The sequence below is a fragment of the Larimichthys crocea genome, chromosome VII (assembly GCF_000972845.2).
Source record: "Larimichthys crocea isolate SSNF chromosome VII, L_crocea_2.0, whole genome shotgun sequence".
In the NCBI taxonomy this organism is placed as follows: domain Eukaryota; kingdom Metazoa; phylum Chordata; class Actinopteri; family Sciaenidae; genus Larimichthys; species Larimichthys crocea.
In genome coordinates, this window is record NC_040017.1 from 1,746,409 (window position 1) to 1,767,863 (window position 21,455).

Here is a 21,455-nt window from a genome sequence, read left to right on the forward strand (position 1 = left end):
AGGTGCCACAAACTTCAGTCTAAATAAATGCTATTGCTGCTTCATAACTGTTGGATGGCTAAAGAGGCAACTGTTTGCAAACAACTTGGCCATATTCACTGAAAATATGACTGTGTTTTGTTTACTGCCCTCATGTCGCCAAAAATTTCAGTTGATTCAGATTTAATTTTGGAACCCATCGGCTATCGTCTAAAAACACTGGCCAGTGTTCCTCTGCAGTAGCAATGTGATGCATGAGAATGACTGTTCTGCTAGCTTTGTATCCTGAAATAAAAAGTGAAATCGTTATCAGACAATAGCTGATTGGTTCAGAGATTGCATTTCAGCCATTGCGTTACGTGTATCTTTCTCTCACGAAATATTGTAACCAAAGCCCATTAATACATGATCAACAGGCAGAAACCAGAACACTTCCTGTGTCAAGATCTTTGGTCGCTTGCATACGATTCCGTATTCATATTGTAGTTGTTTAGAGATTAATTCAGCTTTTTAAGATTTACGTCTTCAGTAGGAACTAAATGATTTGGCATTTGACATTTTGTTGGTCCAAGTCTTGGGATTTGTCAGGCTGCATCGGTATCCTAATGGTAAAGGCAAATCTCAATTAATCTCAATGTTTGGCAAAAATGGCCAATGAATTAACTCAAAATATGATATGATATTAGTAAAAAAAATGTTTTGCTTTGGGTCACGTTTCCTTGTCTTTCTGTGTTTCTGCCTCAGTCAACAAAGGAGAGTTGTCTGTATCACTCCGTCAGGTTACAAACCTGGCACCATTTGCCCAAGTGGTAGTTTACACTGTGATGCCCAGCGGAGAGACTGTGGCTGATAGCCAGGACTTCCCCATTCAGCTCTGCCTCAGTAACAAGGTACAAGAATAAGTCTTTCTGACTCATAATACAATAAAATATGAAGACATTTGCTTTGTAGGTTATTTTATGTCCAGTACCTGTGACTCAAACCTTTTCTGGCCCTCATACTGATAAATTTCCACCTTTGCAGGTGTCTCTGAAGTTCTCCTCCCTCCAGGAGCTTCCAGCAGAGAAGACAACTCTCAATCTCCAGGCTCACCCAGGCTCCATGTGCTCTGTCAGAGCCATCGACCAGAGCGTCCTCCTGCTGCAGTCAGAGCAGGAACTCACCATCGACTATGTACGACACTAGTCTGACCTATGTTACCACCTGTACCTTTACCAATGCCTCAAATGTGGTTAATTCTGTGTAGAAATGGTACAAATATATTTATGGACGTGCACTGGCACATTTGTACTGAAAACATGATTGTGTGTCTTTGTGCAGGTGTACAGCCAGCTACCTTTGCAGAAGCTATCTGGATACACGTATGATGTTGAAGACTTTGAGCCATATCCTTGCTTCCCTATGCCGGTGCCAGAGCCAGAGATAGAGCCAGAGCCTGAACCAGAACCAGAGATTGCGGCCGGCGTGGACCCAGCTGCCCGAGTGACGCGTTCAATCTACTTTGGACCACCCAGTCAGCAGAGTGATGTCTACAGCATCTTTAAAGTAGAAAATTGGTCATTTTTATTGGCTTTAACTCAGACAGGGCGATCATCTCCTGTCTGTCTTTGAAAACAGTTGTGGTATAAAGTTGTTTTCTGTTTTCATTCTATGTTCATGGACAGTATCTCTCTCTCTCTCTCCTTTTGTAGGAAATTGGAGTCAAAATTCTGACCAACTCTGATGTGAAAAAACCTTATAACTGCCATGAAAAGTACTCTCTATTTTACTATGATGGTATGTTTTATGGTTTGACCCTTATGTTGTCCATTGATAATAACCCTAGAACAAGAACTTACCATTTTTCTAGAACTTTAGGATACGATTACGAAGCAAGTGGGGACATATTAGAAGATGAAGTTCAAAAGACCAAGACCAAGACTAAGACAATTAGAACATACTTCCCTGAGACCTGGATCTGGGATCTGGTTTCTGTCGGGTAAGTTTAGTTGTGTAATTGTGTTTTTTTTCTTTTATCCATGTGTTGTTAGATGCCATCGACTCTCCAGTTCCCATGGCCTTTAACATGATGCCACAGAGTTCAGGTGGCATGGTGGGGGGTAAAGAGGAAGAGAAGAAGGAGACTGTCAGGACATTCTTCCCTGAGACCTGGATCTGGGACCTAGTTACTGTTGGGTAATAGTAATATATGCTTTTTTTTTTTTTGTTGTTTTGTTTTTTTTTCTTTATCCTTTCAACCAATGAGTTCAAACATTTACAAAATGTCATGACAGTCCTTGATTTATCAAGAGCCTTGATAAATGACTTAAAGGTCCTGAAAACCTGATTTCAAATACATTTCCATCAAATGAAATGGTCACAACGAAATAAGAATTTCACAGAGAAACTGAGTTAATCTGCTTCATCAGGACTGTGTGGTTCGAACAGATCTGATTTGTGATTGGTTTATAGATTCATGTGACAACACAGATCAGATTTCCTGAGCCAACAAAAAAGGGACTTTAAATGTCACTTAATTTTTTTTTAATTGATAAATTCATGTATATGATATCATATTGTCTAATTCTTCAGTTGGTTGTGTTTTTGCTACTGTTACATTTGTGGTGATAGGTTGGCATGTCTCTAGGAACAACAATGTCAGATTGTTTGTACAACTCTTTGGTAAAATTTTCATGGCAATTCACCGAGTAGTGACTTCTTCTGCCACCATGGCTGATCAAATCTGCTTAAAATTCTATATTCTATTTTTCAATTCACTGGTTTGAAATGCAGAACATGGTCTTCTGACTTCTTCTAGCGCCACCATGAGGTTGATATTTTGAGGTTTATTTATCATTCATTGTAATTGTAATGTTTGTGTTAATTTGTTCTGTACACGTGACATCTATTGCACGTCTGTCCGTCCTGGGAGAGGGATCCCTCCTCTGTGGCTCTTCCTGAGGTTTCTTCCACCTTCCTTTTTTCCCTGTTAAAGGGTTTTTGTGGGCAAGTTTTTCCTCACTCGAACCGAGGGTCTAAGAACAGAGGGTGTCAGTCCCTGTACAGATTGTAAAGCCCTCTGAGGCAAATGTACTTTGTGACTTTGGGCTATACATATAAAATTGATTTTGATTTGATTTCCGAAATACTATTGGATGGATTGCGATTTAAAAATGTCCTCTTGCATTCAAGCTGCCTGATGAGTTTTCATCTAGCACCACCATCAGTTCAAATACTTTGCTTCATGACTCAGCTGCACTTTGTGTTTATTGCTAAATAGCAAATGTTAGCATGCTAGTGAGAGACTATACTTGCTTAACATTAGCATTGCTAGCATATTGTCATTAGTTTGTACAGACATTCATGGTTACCAGATGAAGAATTCTAATGACTCGATGTGTAGTTCACTCTAAGGATGATTTGTAGTAACTGTGGTGATCTAATCAACTAACACACTTCACGTTAATCACTAGTACTAGTAATCAGACTGATCTCATCATGTATTAACATATATCGTATAGTATCATCATCATGTTTTCACTCCTGAAATGTGGAGTTGAACTCCAAACTGCTGTGTTTGTACAGAGACAGTGGCTCGGTGAACGTGGAGAAGACGGTGCCCGACACCATCACAAAGTGGGCAGCCGGAGCTTTCTGCGTCTCGTCTGCGGGCTTCGGCGTGTCGCCCAACACCGGACTGACCGCCTTCCAGCCGTTCTTTGTCAGCCTCACCCTGCCCTACTCGGTCATCCGAGGGGAGGTGTTCACGCTCAAAGCCACCGTCTTCAACTATCTCTCCAAGTGCATTATGGTACTTTTTTCTTCTGGTTTTAGATTCAAGGTTTTTGAAAACAAAAATCTGATGCTTGTTTTTAGTTTCTGAGAGTCATTCCATCTTTGTTTATGTCTGCAGGTGAAGGTCACTCTGGCTGATTCAGACCAGTACACCTTCAGAGACTGCGAGGGCTGCCAGTACAGTGTGTGTCTGTGCGGGGATGAGAGCAGGACCTTCTCATGGATTGTAACTCCAACTGTTCTAGGTATTAATAGAGAGATGACCAGAAATAATGAGATCATTAAGAAAAGACTGAACATTTTTGACTGGACAGGTGATTCTTGTAAATTCTTTACAGGTTACGCCACTGCAGGCCGTCCTCCAAAGCATGATTTAAATCACCATTTGGAGACTTGAAATATTGAACTCAATATATTTTATTTTTATTTATATTATTTCATTACTTAAATATTTCCATTGACTGCCTCTTTATATTTCTGCTTCACTACAATTCAGAGGAAAATGTTGAACTTTTTAATGAGCTGCATTTATTTAACAGCTGACATATGATGTGTGGCAGTATGTAAAGTCATTTAAATGATTTTTAATTGTGGACATTTCTTCTAATGGAGGAACTTTTACTCGCAGTTAGTAACAAATCAAAAACATGAAAATCACACATCTAAGACTGAACAAATCCTTAAATGAATCCTTTGTGTGGATCTATAACCATGCACACAAAGTCACAGATAAATGTTACTTTTGTTCAAATAAGTGCAGCAGTCTAAAAACAAATGTATCTTAAAAACGTCAGGATCCAGTCCTGAGGTCGTCCATATGATTTTTCTCTGGACATTTTATGATAGCATGATGGAATAAATAAATGAATTCATATCAGTTATCAGGAGGTTGCTAACTAGTGTCTTAACAAGTTTTCTTTATAGATCAGCTGAATGAATCCCACACAGAAAAAATGACTACAAATTTGTTCAGAATGTTTTTTTTTATTATTTAATTAAGAGATTAAAAATGTTATTTTCAGACAGACAGTATTACAACACATCACATCACATGTCATCACATCATCCGAAACAAAAAAAAGTACAAGCTATAAATTGAACAATATAACGATTCTGTCTCCACGTCTTTAGCCTTAAGTGCAGAATATATACATTTTCAAATTTATCATAATTCTTATGGGGTATAATGTGGATGTTTAGACCTCTGTAATGCTGCAGCTGCTCCAAAATCTAATTAGCTCTTTCTTGGGCTGTGACATACATTTTAGATAATTTTAGATATGCCTTTATAACGTTAAATATGTATACCTGAACACTCTATGTAAACAAGTATCATTTATTCATATATTACTAAATTTGAAAATTCCCATGTGGAATAACTAAAAGAATGTGTGTTTGATTATTAATTAAGAAAATTTGTTTTCAGACAAACATTCTTAGTAGAAATTAGCGCTGTGAGCTACATTTGACAAATTGAAATCAGACACGATGATCACTGGGAGGGACTGATTTTCACACGGCTGCCTGAGAGTTCTGAAGTCTGATTAGTCATGCACATGAAACACATTTAGACAAACCTTAAGTGTTTGTTAGTGAATGAATGCACTACACACTAGGTATGCTCCTGTTAATGTGTTAATGTGCCCGTTAAGAGGATTTTCAACTTGGGACAAATGACTCAGAGAGAAAGGATGACTGAGACATTTATTTATTATAAAAACATTTATTTTGATGTTAATGTGTGCAGAATATCACCGTTAGGTTTAATCTGATATATTCAACATCCTTTTTAAAATAAAAAAGAATAGATTGAACACCATCTCAAACAGCTTCACTACCTCTTTACTGGCCTCATTACCTGAAGTTTCCATTTGACTTTTATTGCTGTCACTAATAATAAGACGCAGTCTTCACATCTTAATAATGAAATGATGACGTTGTTTGTCCCGTCCGAACTGAACGTACACTTAGAGTGACGAAGATGAGACAGAACAAGCTAATTAATCTGTATTAAGGGCGCTGACAGCTGTTGCGTCTGCACTGCTGGAAGCAAAGCAAAGCGGGCTGTTGTTGTATCGCTGCCTGGCCTGAAAGCAGAGGATTTCTATCAGCCTCCATCAGCAGGGATGGAGACGAGGCTCTGATGAATGTCAAATTGCACTTCTCTAACTCCCCCTTAGAGGAATGCTGACAATCACTTGTACTAACAAGTCAGGTAGTATCTCTGACGAAACACTCAGAAACCTCTCCCTCGGGGGGTGATCTGTACTTGTCCTCTGTGTGAAGGATTGTGGGCTGTGAAGGAAGGAAGGGAGGGGGTGGGAGATGGAGCAGTATAATAAGGCAACAAATGGGGATTAATGAGGGCGAATAAGATGGGAAACAGGGGGAGGAAGGAAAACACAGAGAGGAGGGATGGATGGAACAGGGAGGATAATGAGTTGGATTGAAAAGCAGACGGAAAAGCTGTTTTGCCTCCGTACACAAAATGTGACAGTGTGACAGCGAGCGGGAGCGCTAATCAATTCAGCCCTGTTTTCAGACTAACTCTGTGTACATGTGCACACAGGTCACGTGACTCTGAAGGTCAGCGCGGAGGCCATGAAGACCGACGTGCTGTGCGGCAACGAGGTGGCCACCGTCCCCAACGTGGGCCGGATCGACACAGTGGTCCGCACCCTGCTGGTCGAGGTCAGTGACCCTCAAAAACGCATCGCAAAAAAAACGTCACGGCAGCTCGTCACGAAACACGGCACAAGACTGTAGCCAGAAACACTTCTTCAGTGATGATTATTTTATGTTGTGTTAATACATGTATTCATTCTAATTGTCTGAAAAATGCCACAAAAGTTATTAGAAAACAAGGAATAAAGAATTCACTAAATTTTTTGTTATTTCAGAATCTGTAATCCAGAGAAATTATTTAAAAAATAAATAAAAAATATCAGATTTTTAATTCGATTTTATCCATTAGTCCATAAAAAGCCATTTTTCTCTCGAGTAGTGATGTCAAAGTTTTATCTATATAGCAATTTCAAAAGCTGGGTTATTGACACAAATTTCAAATAAATGAATATAAATACACAAAAGTTAAAGAAAAGAGAAGTGATATTGTTAGAAGCATACAAACACATGTTAAGAAGCATCGGTCCGATTCCAGTTGCCAGACTCATGTGTCTGTGTTTTTAATCAGTGTGAAAGAGACCTTTAACAACCGTATTGTGTATGAACATGTGTCCTATGTGCCACAGCTTACGTGGTCTCAATCAATAAAAATACAGATTCAAATCAAACAGTCCTGTATCGAAGGACAAATGTGCTGACAAGAGGAATCAAAATGAATCAACTGATGGCAAAATATGAAGAAATGTCAAAGAAAATCATCAGCAGAATTTACACACTGTGTGTGTGTATGTGTATTGTTTGTCAGTGTGACGCATTTGTCTGTGTGTGTGTGTGATATTGAAGATGTGACCCAGTACAACAGTTGTTTTACGGCAATGGATCTCTGTGGCCCACAGTAAGAAGATCTATCAGGCTTTGGTACACCCACAATGCTTGTTCCGTTGCCTTTCATTAGAACCTCACTAATATCGCTCTCTTTGTGTCTCTCCACAAGGCTGAAGGAACACCACAGATGGTCAGTCACAACGCTCTGCTCTGTCCTGCAGGTGAGCGTTTACGAACGACCCGCGTATCGCCATGCGTTATCTCGAAGCCTCGGGGTGAACAGCCGTCTTGGTCCTGTCATTCAGGAGCGAGTGATGAGAACTTATTAAATGTTAAATCCATCTTTAGCTGTCACTCTGTCACAGACGTGTGTGTGGGGGCCGGAAGATGGAGGTCTGACAGCAGTTCAGTGAGGGATGATTACTGTTAAGAGGCCATTTTGTTTGTCAGATAGGAGATAAGTGTGAAATGGATGGATGGTTGGAGTTAACATCCATCATGTCATGCATGAAAGGATAACAACAGCTCTAATTTGACCCATTATTGATAGCTGTAACAAAGCCAAGACACTGCTAGCTTAGCTTAGCACGACTGGAATAGAAACCATAGACTGCTATTTTTGGATTAGTGTGGAGCTGGCAGAGGCACGGAGATTTTATCCATGTTTTATACAAAGACACAGATCGGAGTAGATCGGGCAGATTAAAGGCTGGTTGCTCAAACAAGCCACCTGTAACGGCACCTACCTGTCAATCAAAGTGACCATGCTGTTAATTCTGCATAACTTTAAGCCTTAATATGATTTGAACAGGTGAGTTGTATATAAATTCACCCTCAGTACAGTTGTCATGAACAGGGAAATTAGCTATAGAGACCAAAACAGTTTTTAACATGGGGACTTATGGAGACTGACTCATTCTGTAGCCAGCCTCAGGTGGACGTTTGAGGAACTGCAGTTTTTGCCACTTTGACGTTGGCAGCCATAGAAGTTGTCACTATGCTAGAAACTTGGAGAAACAGCTAGCCTGGTGCACGAAAAAGCGAAAGTTGTGTCCTAAGTTAACCAGCTGCTTGCTGTAGCTTCATATGTATCGTACAGACATGAGTCTTTCAGCTCTCTCCTTGTCATTTATGTCATCTTTTCTGCTCTCCATGTTGCCAGAGGGGCCTGTGGAGAGGAAAATCTCTCTCCTGATGCCCGAGATGTTTGTGGCTGGATCAGCCAGGGCCTCCGTCTCTGTACTGGGTTAGTGACAATATTGAAATGCTTGAAAATATGTTAGCATTTGCATCTAATGGAGCAGCTATTAGTCTGCTGTATTTTAACCTCCAAAGAATACAACCTTTTGCAGGTTGTAATATTGCGATCCATCTAATATTTTCTACCCTTAACTCTGCAGGTGACCTGATGGGCCGGGCCATGAAGAACCTGGACAAGCTCCTGGCCATGCCATACGGCTGCGGCGAGCAGAACATGGTGCTGTTTGCTCCCAACATCTTTATCCTCAACTACCTGAAAAGCACAGGTCAGCTGACCAAGGAGATTCAGGACAGAGCAACACGCTTCCTGGAGAGCGGTGAGGAGTGCTGTCTCATCTGTGACTGCCAGAAAGAAAAGTCTTTAAATGAACCATCGTCATCACGATCAGTCAGGAACTGTGAGGACGCTTCCTCTGGGATAATACTAGTTTATCCATGTTTGTTAGTTGCCCTCTTACAGAAAATAATACCTTATTGTATGATGAAAGCAGATACACCTGTTTAGAGATAAAGATAATGATAATAATGAACGTCCCATTTAAATGAAAGTGTGTGCTGTGTTCAGACGGGTTATCCTGTAACTAGGTCTGTTATTGAGACCAGCCTCCCGACATCGTATTTCATCATTTCACTGGTATCTGAAACAACACTCTCACGAGGCTGTTTTCTGTTTCCAGAAAGTCTGTGTTTTGTAAATGTGATGTTTTTGTTCATGAGTGTGAACTCTTGTGTGTTGTAGGATATCAGAGGGAGCTGACCTACAAGCATGATGACGGCTCCTACAGTGCCTTTGGGAAGAGCGATGACTCTGGAAACACCTGGTTAGTAATGGTGACAAGTATAATAAGTTACAAGTGTTCTAATAAAAACCAGTAATATTTGAGCTAATGTAAGGACATCTCGAGCCCTGTTCATTTTGTAATGTTGTACTTTTACAGTAAATTACTGGCTAATAATTGCAGTAAATTTACCATAATATATAGTATTATTATTTTACAGTAATCTAGATGAAAATTGCAGTATTGCACTGTGCTTCTACAGTAACCAGACACAATATTACTGTAAAAAAAATACAGTTTTTCAATGTAAAATTACAATGTGATATTGTAATAATCTGTAGTTAAGTTCATAACAACTTACAGTAATATTGCAGTAATGTACTGTTTTCACAATAACCACAACTTTACAGTAAAACTACCTTATTTTACTGCTACAAGTTACAGTATGGTGCTGTACCCTAATCATGGTATTTACTTAGAATTGACCTTTTTTACTGTATTATTGCTGCAACTCAGTAGCCAGTAAATTCCTGTAAATTTACATTCACATACTGTGATTTTACATTTATTTTGAAGCTGCTTCAGAAAGCAACTTTGATTCACAACAGCTGTCTGTGATTTTAGACAGATGTACCCATCATGCATTGCAGAAGTGTCCTTACAGTAGTGTATTTTGAAAACCTGGTGATCATTAACAGAGTTGTGTTTCACCCAACAAACTATGTATAATATAATAAAAAACCCAAATACCATTAAAAATGTATTTAAATATGTCTAAACTGGAGAGGAACTAGGATTCCCATCACAGTCACTAAAAGTTTCTGGTTTAGAAAACCAAACTAATATGAATAATAGAAAAATGAAAAATGTGATTATATAACTCATAATGTTGCATCAGTGCTTATAGAACATTTTAAAAGCTTTGGCGTTAAACTGTGAATAATTTCAGCTCAAATCTCTCACTTCATTTGATGAGAGAATAAAGATGACACGCAGACATGGTGGGAGGTGTTTGGCACCAGCGAGCATCCTAATAATTTACTTTATGGGTAGGCTGCCAGAAAATATTAATATTTGGATTTAATGAGCTTAAAGCACAGAGCCTAGGGGGTTTAACAAACCCTTTACTGCTGGGCAGTTTGGCAGTTGGTAAATGTGTGTGTGTGGGTGTGTGTTTGCGGATAGGAGAAACTAGGCCTCTCAATTGTTTGATCCCATTCAAAATCCAAGAGATTTGAGGAATTGTCTAAATCACTTAAAAAATAGAACAAGGACTTTGACTGCGTGTGAGCATGTATATCCATTTATATTTAAAGCTGCACTAACCCATATTTTAGAAGAGCAGTGAGTAATGTGACAGGTGTTGATTATAGAGATGAACATAGATTTGGAGCCTCTTTTACCTCATTGTTTTGGCTTTCAGGCCTGCAAACTCTGCTCATTGGCCTTATCTCCACATGTATGTAGCAGGCAGCTGTTTTAGGTAAAACATGCTCTAATGAAGCCGCTGTGCACTGTGAGTAATATGGAAGAGGTCTCTCACAGTCAAAAACACACAGAATGATCCCTTTGAATGAATGAGCATTTTAGTGTCTTTCAGCTTGTTTTTGGTTTATTTTAATTTAGTCTCACTGTTTTAATCAACTTGTTTCCAGCAACAGCTGGCAGCTTGTTAAACCTCGTGGAGCATTTAACATCCAAAGAACCAGATATTTCCCTCAGGAGTCGGCTGAGAGCAAAACAGAGCTAAAACGGCGTGGATTCGTCAGGTTGACAGACGTGTGACTTCAAATGATTGTTGGAATGGACTGGATGCATAAATAATAACCGCTCACTCTGAAAAGTGGCCAAAAAAATGAATGCAGCTTTAAATATTACTATGTACATTTCACCTTTACACTTTTAGGTGTTCAGCAGTTGACTGCCGAGGTTGTGTTAGACATTTTTACAGACTGGGAGGTAAAACTTCTGTCATAATATGTTATTACATTCATTTATTTTTTAATAAGACATGTAGCTGTTTAGTAGCATTTACAATAACATTTAATATACAGAACTTGCAGATTGTACATGTAGGAGGACAGATGAAATCGTGTGCTCACTTTTCATTTTCTGTCACGTGCTTGACAGCAGCTAGACAAAGAGGTCATGCATGTGAGATAAAAGACAAGAGATAATTAATATGCAACCTTGCCTCCGAATGGACGGGGTGACTGCAGGTGGTGTACATTATTATCAGTGTTCCATTTGAACGCTACAGTAGCAGTCCACCTCGGGGTTAATCTCTCAAAATGATGGACAGCCTTCGTTCAGTCATTGACAGAGAATATTCAGTTACAGTAATGTGTTTGTTCCCCTGATTGCATGATTACAGCATGATACAATGTATTAGTATGTCTATAGATGCATATGAATACGTGATGTACGTGCTGTTGTCATTGTTGTGCCTCTCTGTCAGCTCTTCATTCTGCTCGGCTCGCGTGCAGCTCAGAGGAAATGATTGTTGTGGATGCAGCTCAGACCGAGCACTCTGCTCTGTTAGTGTGAGACAGGACGTTGTTATGTAATTGTCCTGAAGCTGGGTTCATTTTGGGGTTACCAACACAGGCACACATGGTTTGATTTTTCTAAAGAAAATGTGTGTGTGTGTGTGTGTGTGTGTGTGTGTGTGTGTTTTGTGTATGTGACCTTGTAGGTTGACCTCTTTCGTGATGAAGTCCTTTGGCGGGGCGAGACCGTACATCTTTGTGCACGGCAAGCACATTAAAGATGCCAGGAGGTGGCTGTCCAAGCACCAGCGGCCTGATGGCTGCATCAGATCTGTGGGGAAACTCTTCCACAACGGCATGAAGGTAATGACACTTGTGCACATTTCAGACAGAGCGTCTAGTTTCACTCCATCATTTGGAGCTCCGCTCGGGTGAATTTTTTCCTCTAAGAAATTAAACTGAATGTGAGGGGCAATTAGCATCGAGTTTGTGAGGACTGTAAGTGTGTGCAGAGAGCAGAGATTACCCCGGGCCTGCAGGCAGACACACACACACACACACACACACACACACACACACACGTTGTAGTTTGAAAGTTTATGGTGTTATCATGTGTCAAACGGTGAATATTCTGAGGCTCGGATGTCATTTTTTTTAAGCTTTGCCTGATCTGAGACTTTTATCTGCACCCTGATCTGGCAGCCTCAATAACACACAAAGAAGTATTCTGACACTAATACTTTACAAAAAAGGCAGACTGACCATGGCTTGTTGCTCATTTACACAACTTTGTGTGTTTTACAAATATCAGTCCACAGCACTTGGCCACTTCTTGTGCCTGGAACAAACTCTGTACCCGACTCCCTCCTGGGAAAAGCTCTGTTCCACAGACACACAGTCGTCACAGCTTTTTGCTGTTGGTCCCCTTGAGGAGACGCTGGAGTTTGAGAGGGACTTTTCTTCTGCTGTGTGTGTGTGTGTGTGTGTGTGTGTGTGTGTGTGTGTGTGTGTGTGTGTGTGTGTGTGTGTGTGTGTGTGTGTGTGTGTTTCATCCTTGTGTTAGGAGCTGAACAGTTCAATTTAATCAACAGTTTAATGCCTGAGGAGCTCAGGCATTAAACTGCAGGCACTGAAAAAAACATTCAGTGCTCAGCGACACTGCTGAGGTTCACACATTGTTCTGTAGGAGCACCGTAATATTTCTATTGAAAATCCATTGTGAGAATGATATTTCATTTTTGAGGATCAAAATTCAGGATCGATGATTCTCCAGGTTTGTCCAGGTGAGCTGCTGTTATAAAGAACCCTTCTGCCATCTAGTGACTCTACTTTTTGACTTTGTGACTTTCAATAAATTGACCTCAGTGTGGTTGGTGGTTTCATCATCACCATGTAAACTGAAAGAAGAAGAAGAAATGAATTTGAAGACTTTAAACATGACGGTTTAAAACCAGTGAACTGTTGATCTAAATTAATTTATCCGTATTTGGAAGAAAAAAAAGTTTGCCTCTATTGTTCCATGATAACAGGACCTCAGACACAGTGCACTGAAGACATAATGAACATCTGAACAGAATATGAGGCCTATAGGTGTGTGATGTCAACTTTGAACGACAATGGCTGCACTCCTTTTCTGTCGACTCACTAATAAATCCTGTTTCTGTATGTATGATGTGGAGAGTCATACGATGAGAACATTACAAGTTAAAATAACAGAAAAAGTCCAACCTGGCTGTTTTGTTGATCACTGACTAAATGTTCCAGTGTTAGTGACAGTGACTGAACATGAAGCCGATCTGTTTGTTTTGCTCGTTTCCAACAGGGAGGAGTGAGCGATGATGTGTCCCTGACAGCCTACATCACTGCCGCCCTGCTGGAGCTGGATGCCAACGTCACAGTGAGTCCTCCTCCTCCTCCTCCTCTCCTCCTCCTCCTCCTCCTCCTCCTCCTCCTCCTCCTCTGGTTAAAATCACCTCTAATGAAGTTCATTCTCAATCACCATTTCCTGTCATGTTTGCTGCCTATTTTTCTGTTTATGTTAAATACGGGACATTTAAGTAGAAAACATGTTTTGGTCTGATTTCTGTTTTTGATAGTTGGATGGTTTACTGTATATTGAATGCTGCCTTCCAGAGGATGCTTCAATCTGTTTGTCTTGAGGCTGTACTTCTCTGAGATTTCTTTCAAAACACATTAACTATGTTGGAAAATAGTTGCTGAAAACATGTGAAAAGACTTTGAACGATATATTACTAATTATTAAAATGTTAAGTTAGAGGTTCAAACAGTTTTTCACCAGTTTTCAGTCCAGGATTTTGTGGGCGGTCCTTAAAGGGTGGCTTGATGACACGCTGAGGCCACCCTGAGCATACCCCTGCACCCCTAGCAGAGAGATAGGGATGAATTCATCTCGCTCAGTGTTTCAAAGTTAGTCATGTCATTTTCTCAACTTGCTTCAAAATGGCTGCTTGACTGCTCCCACGAGTGGGCGTGGCTTCAGCACATTCAGAGGACACGCCCCCACAGTCCTGGAGCTGAGAGTTCATTTTTACCTGATATTAACACCTCATTTCATAAACTTGTTGATATTTTTAATCATTCAAATTTAGCTGGGTGGTTAATAACACTTCTGACAAACTCAGAACTCACATTTATTCTGACTTTACATTGACTTTAATGGTTTTAGTTGGTCGAGTTCTCCCCCCTCTGCTCATTCTCATCCTTGTGTTGTCCCTGTGGTGTGACAGGACCCCGTGGTACAGAACTGCCTGAACTGTCTGAAGGCAGCATTGGCCGGCCAGCTGGACAACCTGTACACCACCGCCCTGCTGTCCTACACCTTCACTCTGGCTGGAGATGAGGAGACGAGGAGCAAACTCATCACATATCTGCACCAGAGATCCAACACACGGGGTAACACAGTGAAACCTGAGATCTTTGTTCCCTAACAGTTTACTGCTTTCATTAACCAACATGAACAGACATAAAACTATCCATGGCTAAAAGTCTTGTTGCTGAAAATTTGCAGTGGAAACCTAAAATATTTGAAAAACTGAAACATCTGAAATATAAATACTGGAAGTATTTGAAATGGCAGTTGAAGTACAGAAAGTGTCAGTTCAAGTGTCGACATCGCAGGAAGTTGAAGTGTCAGTTGCTGTTCACACAGTGAAAGGAGTTGAAATGTGAATGTCGAATGTAAAAGTTCTGAACATTGTCAGTGGAAGTGTGAGCACTGAAAGCAGTCGTTGTAATTACTGCATGAACAGTGCAAGATGAAGAATCATTTTTTTCGTGTGAAGTAGTTTAAAGAGTGAATGCAGCTGAAGTGAAGTGAAGAGATTAATTAAAGGTGAATTTGAGAACAGAACGTGAAGCTGAACACTGAGAGAGAGAGACGACAAACACACAAAGCATCTACGTCGTGTAGCATTAAAGTTTTTATTAAATACAACTAAACACTGGTACGTCGAGTGTAAAACAAGAAAATAGTTTGGAACAAATTCTCCATTCATTTATGTGAAGTGCACTGATTCTAACACTGTTCTGACTGGCAGGAGGCACCCGTCACTGGGACAGAGCAGGGGCTTCTGGGAAGGGCCTGGACTCTTTGGAGGTGGAGATGACCTCCTACGTGCTGCTGGCTCTGGTCTCCGGTCCGATCATGACAGACTTTGGTCTGGATTACTCGTCCAGCATCGTCCGCTGGCTCGCTCAGCAGCAGAACCCGTACGGTGGCTTCTCTTCTACACAGGTAGGATAGACTAGACACACAGACAAATACGCACCAGGGGTGGGGAGGTTTATGAGAAGCCTTTACCCCCCCATCCCGACTGTTTTAGTGACACATTTAACCCCTCTGCTCCACAGGACACCGTGGTGGCCCTCCAGGCTCTGGCTAAGTACGGCGCTGCCACCTACAGCGCAGAGGGCAGCACTACAGTGACAGTGACGTCGTTGGGAAGCCTGAACAAAGAGTTCACGGTGGATCAGACCAACCGGCTGCTGTACCAGGAGGAGAAGCTGAGCGAGGTCCCTGGAGAGTACACGGTCAAAGCCGAGGGACAGAGCTGTGTGCTGGCACAGGTGAGGACCGAGCACAGGTGACACGTGAAGCAGGAACGTATGACTGAAGTGAAAGAGGGCCACGGTACTGTCGAGGTGAAGGGGAATATCAGGAGAACTATACAATGATGAATTAATATAAGAAGACAAAGCTTTATGACACCGCATAAAATCATTAATATGTTCTGGTCCTTTCATTTAGAGCCACAGCAATACAGATACACATTTTGCTGACTTTATTTTATTTATTTATAGTTTTTATATATCGTATTTATGGTTATAACTTAAAAATGATAAAAATGTAAAAACGTGGGGTTCTCTTAAGTTTAAAAAAATCAGTATTGACCTCAAAAATTCACTATCAATCTGGCTGTAATCCTAAATCCTTCAGGCAGTGGAAGTGCTTCATTAAATATTGATCATCTCCATTAAAACGACTCTTTGATATTTTTCAGTATTTTATTGGATTTAGCTGCAGAACACACAAAGTTCAGCTGAGTGGCCCTTTGATTGACTCAACTCTGTTCTTATTCTGTGTGTGTGTGTGATCTCTCCTCAGATCTCCATGCATTACAACGTGCCTCCTCCACCAGACTTCTCTGCCTTCAACATCTCTACCAACACCATGGCCAAGTGCAACATCAGCAGACCTCAGCTCATCCTCTTTGTGCATGTCAGGTACTGTGTGTGTGTGTGTGTGTGTGTGTGTGTAGTTTGTGATGATTGGATACATATTTTAAAATTATTCAGTTGTATTATTGATGCTATTCTGGACTTTGGCTGGATGAGGAAATGTATGTAGCTGTTGCATCAGTGAATAGTTTATCATAACAGATTCGATGCACATAAACAACATAACAGAATAAAGGGTATCTGCATTAACAGCTGTATATTAATGAGGAAAAAGAGCCTAAATAATGTGTTTGACCTACACATGGAGCAGCCAGCACACACACCTTCATTAATGCTACACTTACTACAACTCCTCTCTAACGTTTGAAAATGGTTTGTTTGTTTAACTTCAAATGATGAATAATATGAATAATGATCAGCTGCACACATTGTTCTGTCTGTTGTCTGGCTTCATTTAGGTTTAGTTACTGGTCACACAGTATTTCAGATACAGCATTAAAACCTTTTGCACTGACAACAAGAAAGAAATGTTAAACGTCTGATGTAACTAAACAGATTCAGTTGATTGTCTGAACCACTGGCTATTAAAACATTTTCATTTCATAGAATTCCAAGATATTGAAAATTGGCACACAAAACAAATGTGTTTAATATTATAATTTAAACCGTCAGAGCAGCTGATGACCGCATCTCTGTGTGTATTTGACTTTGTCTGTATGTGTGTGTTCAGGTACCAGGGCAGGAGAGAGGAAACCAACATGGTCATCATCAACATCAAGCTGCTGTCTGGATACATTCTGGATAAGAGCTCCCTAAAGCTGGTCAGTTCAGCTGTTTTAAACATGAGCAGGCAGGGACTAATCCACCATACAGATGAGATTATTGTTAAAAACATAATAATTTGTTATAACCTGTTATAATTTGTTAATCTGCTATAATCTGATAGCCTTGTTATAACTGGTTATAACTGTTAATTTTATATAACCTGTTATAACATGTTAATTTTATATAACCTGTTATAACATGTTAATCTGATGTTACCTATTATAATATAATATGTTAATCTGATATAACATGTTATAACCTGTTATACTCTGCTCAGGGAATACAGATGAAAATGAACTAAATTTTAATGGGGAATTATGAGTTTGTTTCAACTTAAAAGATGTAACAAGATGAAACAGACCTAACAGAGTTAGACCTTATACCCTTTCCATGGGTAGAAAGTACTTTTTACTACTACACTCTCAGTACATGTCCAATTTACTTGAGTACTTCTGTTTGAGTAAAGAATATTTTTATTTTCATATTTGAGTTTACTGATAGTAGTGTGTGCTTTTGTAGCTGAAGAGCGACCGCTCAGTGAAGCGTGTGGACGTGGAGGAAGGCTACATCAACATCTACTTAGATGGGGTAGGAAGCACCAACCATTTGTCTTTGTGTTTACTGTAATGTGAAATAAAGTACAGCGGTGATCTGCCGCATGCTGAGTTTCTTAGAAATCTTCCTGTATATGTGAGTAAATAGATTAAAGGAGAAAATGTTATTGTTTGCAGCTGAGGAAGGATGAGACGAAGATCTACAGTGTGACAGTGGAGGAGGATCAGCCTGTCAGGAACCTGAAACCCGCTGTGGTCAAAGTCTACGATTACTACCAGACAAGTACGAGCTTCATTCTCTTCTCTTTATGTGTGCCATGTTCACATCATCTCTCTCTGTCATGGCCTGATTTTTTTTTTTTTTTTTTGGTATTATTTTCAGGTGATGAAGCAGTCACTGAGTACACCTCCCCCTGTGCAGAGAGTAAGTTACATGTTTAAGCTCTGTCTTTGCTATATTTGATGCATACTGTATGTAAAAACACACTTATTTGTTGTTATCACATCAAAATATTATGTTCATCACTGATTATTTGATAATCATTTTATTTTTAAATGCTAAGAGTGACTAATTGTGTGTAGCAGTCGTTTGCTCTATCAAAGTGTAAAAAAATACAGTTCATGCAGCGATCTTTAAAGAAACCAATTGTTAAATTGGATTTACTGAATGAGGCATATTATTGCATACAGTAGATAATCATCTCAAATAATGAGACCCTGGCCACTGCCTTGTTGGATGTACTGCTTCTTCCTTGCTTCCGTCTAATCTAAGTATCGGTAAAGATGTGAATGACCGGTGGACCTAAGGCAGGCCGAATGACGCCTGGGTGCTTTAATAAGCCATCTGTAACAGCACATACCTGGTAATTCTGCATAACTTTAGCCTTAATATAATTTGAACAGGTGAGTTCTATAAAAAATCACCCTCAGTACAGTTGTCATGAACGGGAAATTAGCTATAGAGACTAAAACTCTTGCCTGAGCCAGGCTGTAAACATCTGTAGACATTTTAATACGGCACTTATGGAGATTGACTCACTTCAGCAAGTGGCCACTTGAGGAATTACAGCTTTTAGCACATCCGGATTGGCTTCATTTCCCAGCTTTGTGTTGCTTGGTCTACTCTACACGGTCACAGCAGAGGTTTCTGCCTCTTAAATTAAGTTTTTCCTCACCGGTGTTTGCTCATGGTGGGAATTTTTCTGTCTCTGTAAATAACCGCGTACAGCCTAGACCTGCTCTATATGGAGAGTGTCATGAGATGCTTTGGCACTATATGAATAAAACTGTTCTCATTTTCATGAAGCAAAACTTCAGTAGTCAATATCATATAGAATTTAATGTAAAAACTAAATCTGTGCATTTGTGCTTTTCTAAATTCTCAGTAACTATAAATACCTGAGAGTATTTCAGTGATGTGATTGTTTCATTTGCAGGCGACACCATCAACGAGCTGTGAAACCCCGACGGAACTCTCAGCTGGAAGAATCACTATGTCAGAGACAGAAACTTCTAGATGTTAATTTTTCTCTTAGCCTGTTTCTTTTTTCTTTTCTTTTTTTACCCCTTTTTAAACTTGTTTTTTTAGCTGCTCATTGTGAGTGAATCCCACTTTTTATGTGTAATTTTAGGAACAATTTTTTACTTTTGATTTGGTATTGGTTGTACTTGCCCTGTTGACTTCCTCTTCCAAATGTTTAAGCAACAAACCAATAATCAGTCAGCCTGAGAATCCACACAGCTGTCTCTCTCTCTCTCTCTCTCTCTCTCTCTCTCTCCTCAACACTGGAACGCTTCACATTTTAACAACCCGCTGAATTCAAGACAAGCAGCCCATTTTCTGTAACAGTTTGTTTTTTTAATAGATTTGACAAAATCCAGATTATTCATACGTGAAAGTAACGCATGAAACATACAGGGTACCAATAACACAGTATGGTCCGAGTATTGATTGTGTGTGTGTGTGTGTGTGTGTGTTTGTGTGTGTGTGAGAGAAACAGGATCTACTTTCTAGAAAAACAAAAGTACAGTCTCATGAGTGCTCAGTGTGTGTGTGTGTGTGTGTTGTGTGTGCGTGTGCATGTTCTGCTGTACCAGTAAAAAACAAAACAAGGTAGATCGATACATCACTACCATACTATTTGAAATGTAACTGACTGACAATAAAATTTCTAAAATGACAAAAATAAGTAAAAATTGTACTTCTTTCCATACAATACTGTTTGATTTCATTTCAATAGTAAGATATTTTTCATTCAGGCATCCTCTTTACAGTATATTTAGTTTCCTTTCTTTTCAACATAGATAACAACAGTAATGTATATACCACCTACTATCAACAGACATGATTTCACAGCCTTGCCACTGTTGAATAGTTTGGTTTGCACGATAACTGCGCAGGGAGCGTAAAGGGGCACAGAATATATTAAGGTTTTTTCACTAGTCTTCTTTTTTTCTTTAGAAGTAAACGTGTCACTATCTCAGGCACCACAACCATAAATTATTATTATTACTGTACCAACACATGAAACTAAACAACAGTTCCACATGCTCCAAAAATCACAGCCTAGTTTCTCTTGATTCTACGAAAACGGAAAACAGCATCTTGTTAACGACTGTCATGTTCGAGGCCGATCAATAGATTCACAATGTGATGATGAACAAAACGCAACTACAAAGACCGCCGGGCCGGCTCACTTCCAGTCATTAAAGCTGAACATACAAGATTCCTTTACCTATCGTCATGCGGGCAGACCTCTGATTACAGTGGAGATTCAATAACTTCAGTGAATTATTACATTATGCAGCTGTTCAGACAGCTGTTCTCCACACGAGTACACTGACTTGTAAAATTAGAGGGTGTGTCTTTAATTAATATAATTAAAATAAGTATAGTTTCTAAGGTAATTTCTACAATGAGTTAAAATAGAGTGAAGTAGCTGGTCCCCACTGTGCTCAGGGCCTGTAACAGGCACGTCCCCATAAAGGTAAAGGTCCCTGTAGCGCTGCAGAAGTCCTCATGCAAACTGTCCACGTATGGCATTACAGCTCAGAAACAATTCAAAATACACTCGTACAGCGAGGCTGTGCTGGACTCTGACACGGCATCAGTAACAACACATAGTCAAGGCACAGTTCAGAATTGCATTAGTCCGTATTTTTCGTCCTGCGGTAATGTGGTCTCTGCGGCGCCCTCTGGCTGTAGGCTGGCAGTGATGATGGCTGCTTCCGAGCTGTGTCATAGCATAATCAAGTTGGCTAAAGGCTACTTGGCAAGTAGATGAGCTTTTTCTGTTTACAAGTGTGAACACAGAGTTATACAGTTTGTACCTTGAGTTGGCAACATGGCGGCATCAGACAGACACAGTGAAATATTCATGTTCATCATATTCACACGTGGCAGCTATGGTCAGATTAATATACAGGTTTGGACCTCAGTATTGGAAATCATCCAGCTAATAGGATAGATCGACCATTTTTTAATTACATAATAAATTGTAAGAAATTTGGAGGCTATTTGAAGGTGTGTTTAGCCTAGCTTAGCGCAGAGGTACCCACGTAGTAGGTAGTAGGTAGTTCCAGAATTAAACTTTTATTTATATTTCCGTTTTTGCATTCTGCATGAATTTAGCAAACTAGTAAGCATA

General features: G+C 39.9%; 1 protein-coding gene across 4 annotated transcripts in view; it reads left to right on the forward strand.

Moving 5' to 3' along the window:
* LOC104926457 (alpha-2-macroglobulin) overlaps nt 1-19,994 on the forward strand; it is a 32,833-nt gene extending 12,839 nt beyond the window's left edge. The window contains exons 14-36 of one of the 4 annotated variants that reach the window (XM_010740317.3): nt 724-869; nt 1,003-1,152; nt 1,300-1,524; nt 1,671-1,755; nt 1,837-1,957; nt 3,544-3,769; nt 3,872-3,998; nt 6,323-6,444; nt 7,373-7,424; nt 8,366-8,449; nt 8,604-8,780; nt 9,203-9,284; nt 11,938-12,094; nt 13,554-13,628; nt 14,479-14,644; nt 15,289-15,485; nt 15,602-15,817; nt 16,356-16,474; nt 17,160-17,250; nt 17,774-17,842; nt 17,986-18,091; nt 18,191-18,232; nt 19,245-19,994. In XM_010740317.3, the coding sequence (XP_010738619.1) occupies nt 724-869; nt 1,003-1,152; nt 1,300-1,524; nt 1,671-1,755; nt 1,837-1,957; nt 3,544-3,769; nt 3,872-3,998; nt 6,323-6,444; nt 7,373-7,424; nt 8,366-8,449; nt 8,604-8,780; nt 9,203-9,284; nt 11,938-12,094; nt 13,554-13,628; nt 14,479-14,644; nt 15,289-15,485; nt 15,602-15,817; nt 16,356-16,474; nt 17,160-17,250; nt 17,774-17,842; nt 17,986-18,091; nt 18,191-18,232; nt 19,245-19,267 (2,858 nt within the window). In that variant the 3' untranslated portion in view covers nt 19,268-19,994. Of the gene's footprint in view, nt 1-723; nt 870-1,002; nt 1,153-1,299; nt 1,525-1,670; nt 1,958-2,009; nt 2,155-3,543; nt 3,770-3,871; nt 3,999-6,322; nt 6,445-7,372; nt 7,425-8,365; nt 8,450-8,603; nt 8,781-9,202; nt 9,285-11,937; nt 12,095-13,553; nt 13,629-14,478; nt 14,645-15,288; nt 15,486-15,601; nt 15,818-16,355; nt 16,475-17,159; nt 17,251-17,773; nt 17,843-17,985; nt 18,092-18,190; nt 18,233-19,244 lie in introns of all 4 variants that reach the window. The other 3 variants (XM_010740316.3, XM_010740318.3, XM_019275698.2) reach the window with 3 other exon arrangements.
* Nucleotides 19,995-21,455: the final 1,461 nt, after the last annotated feature.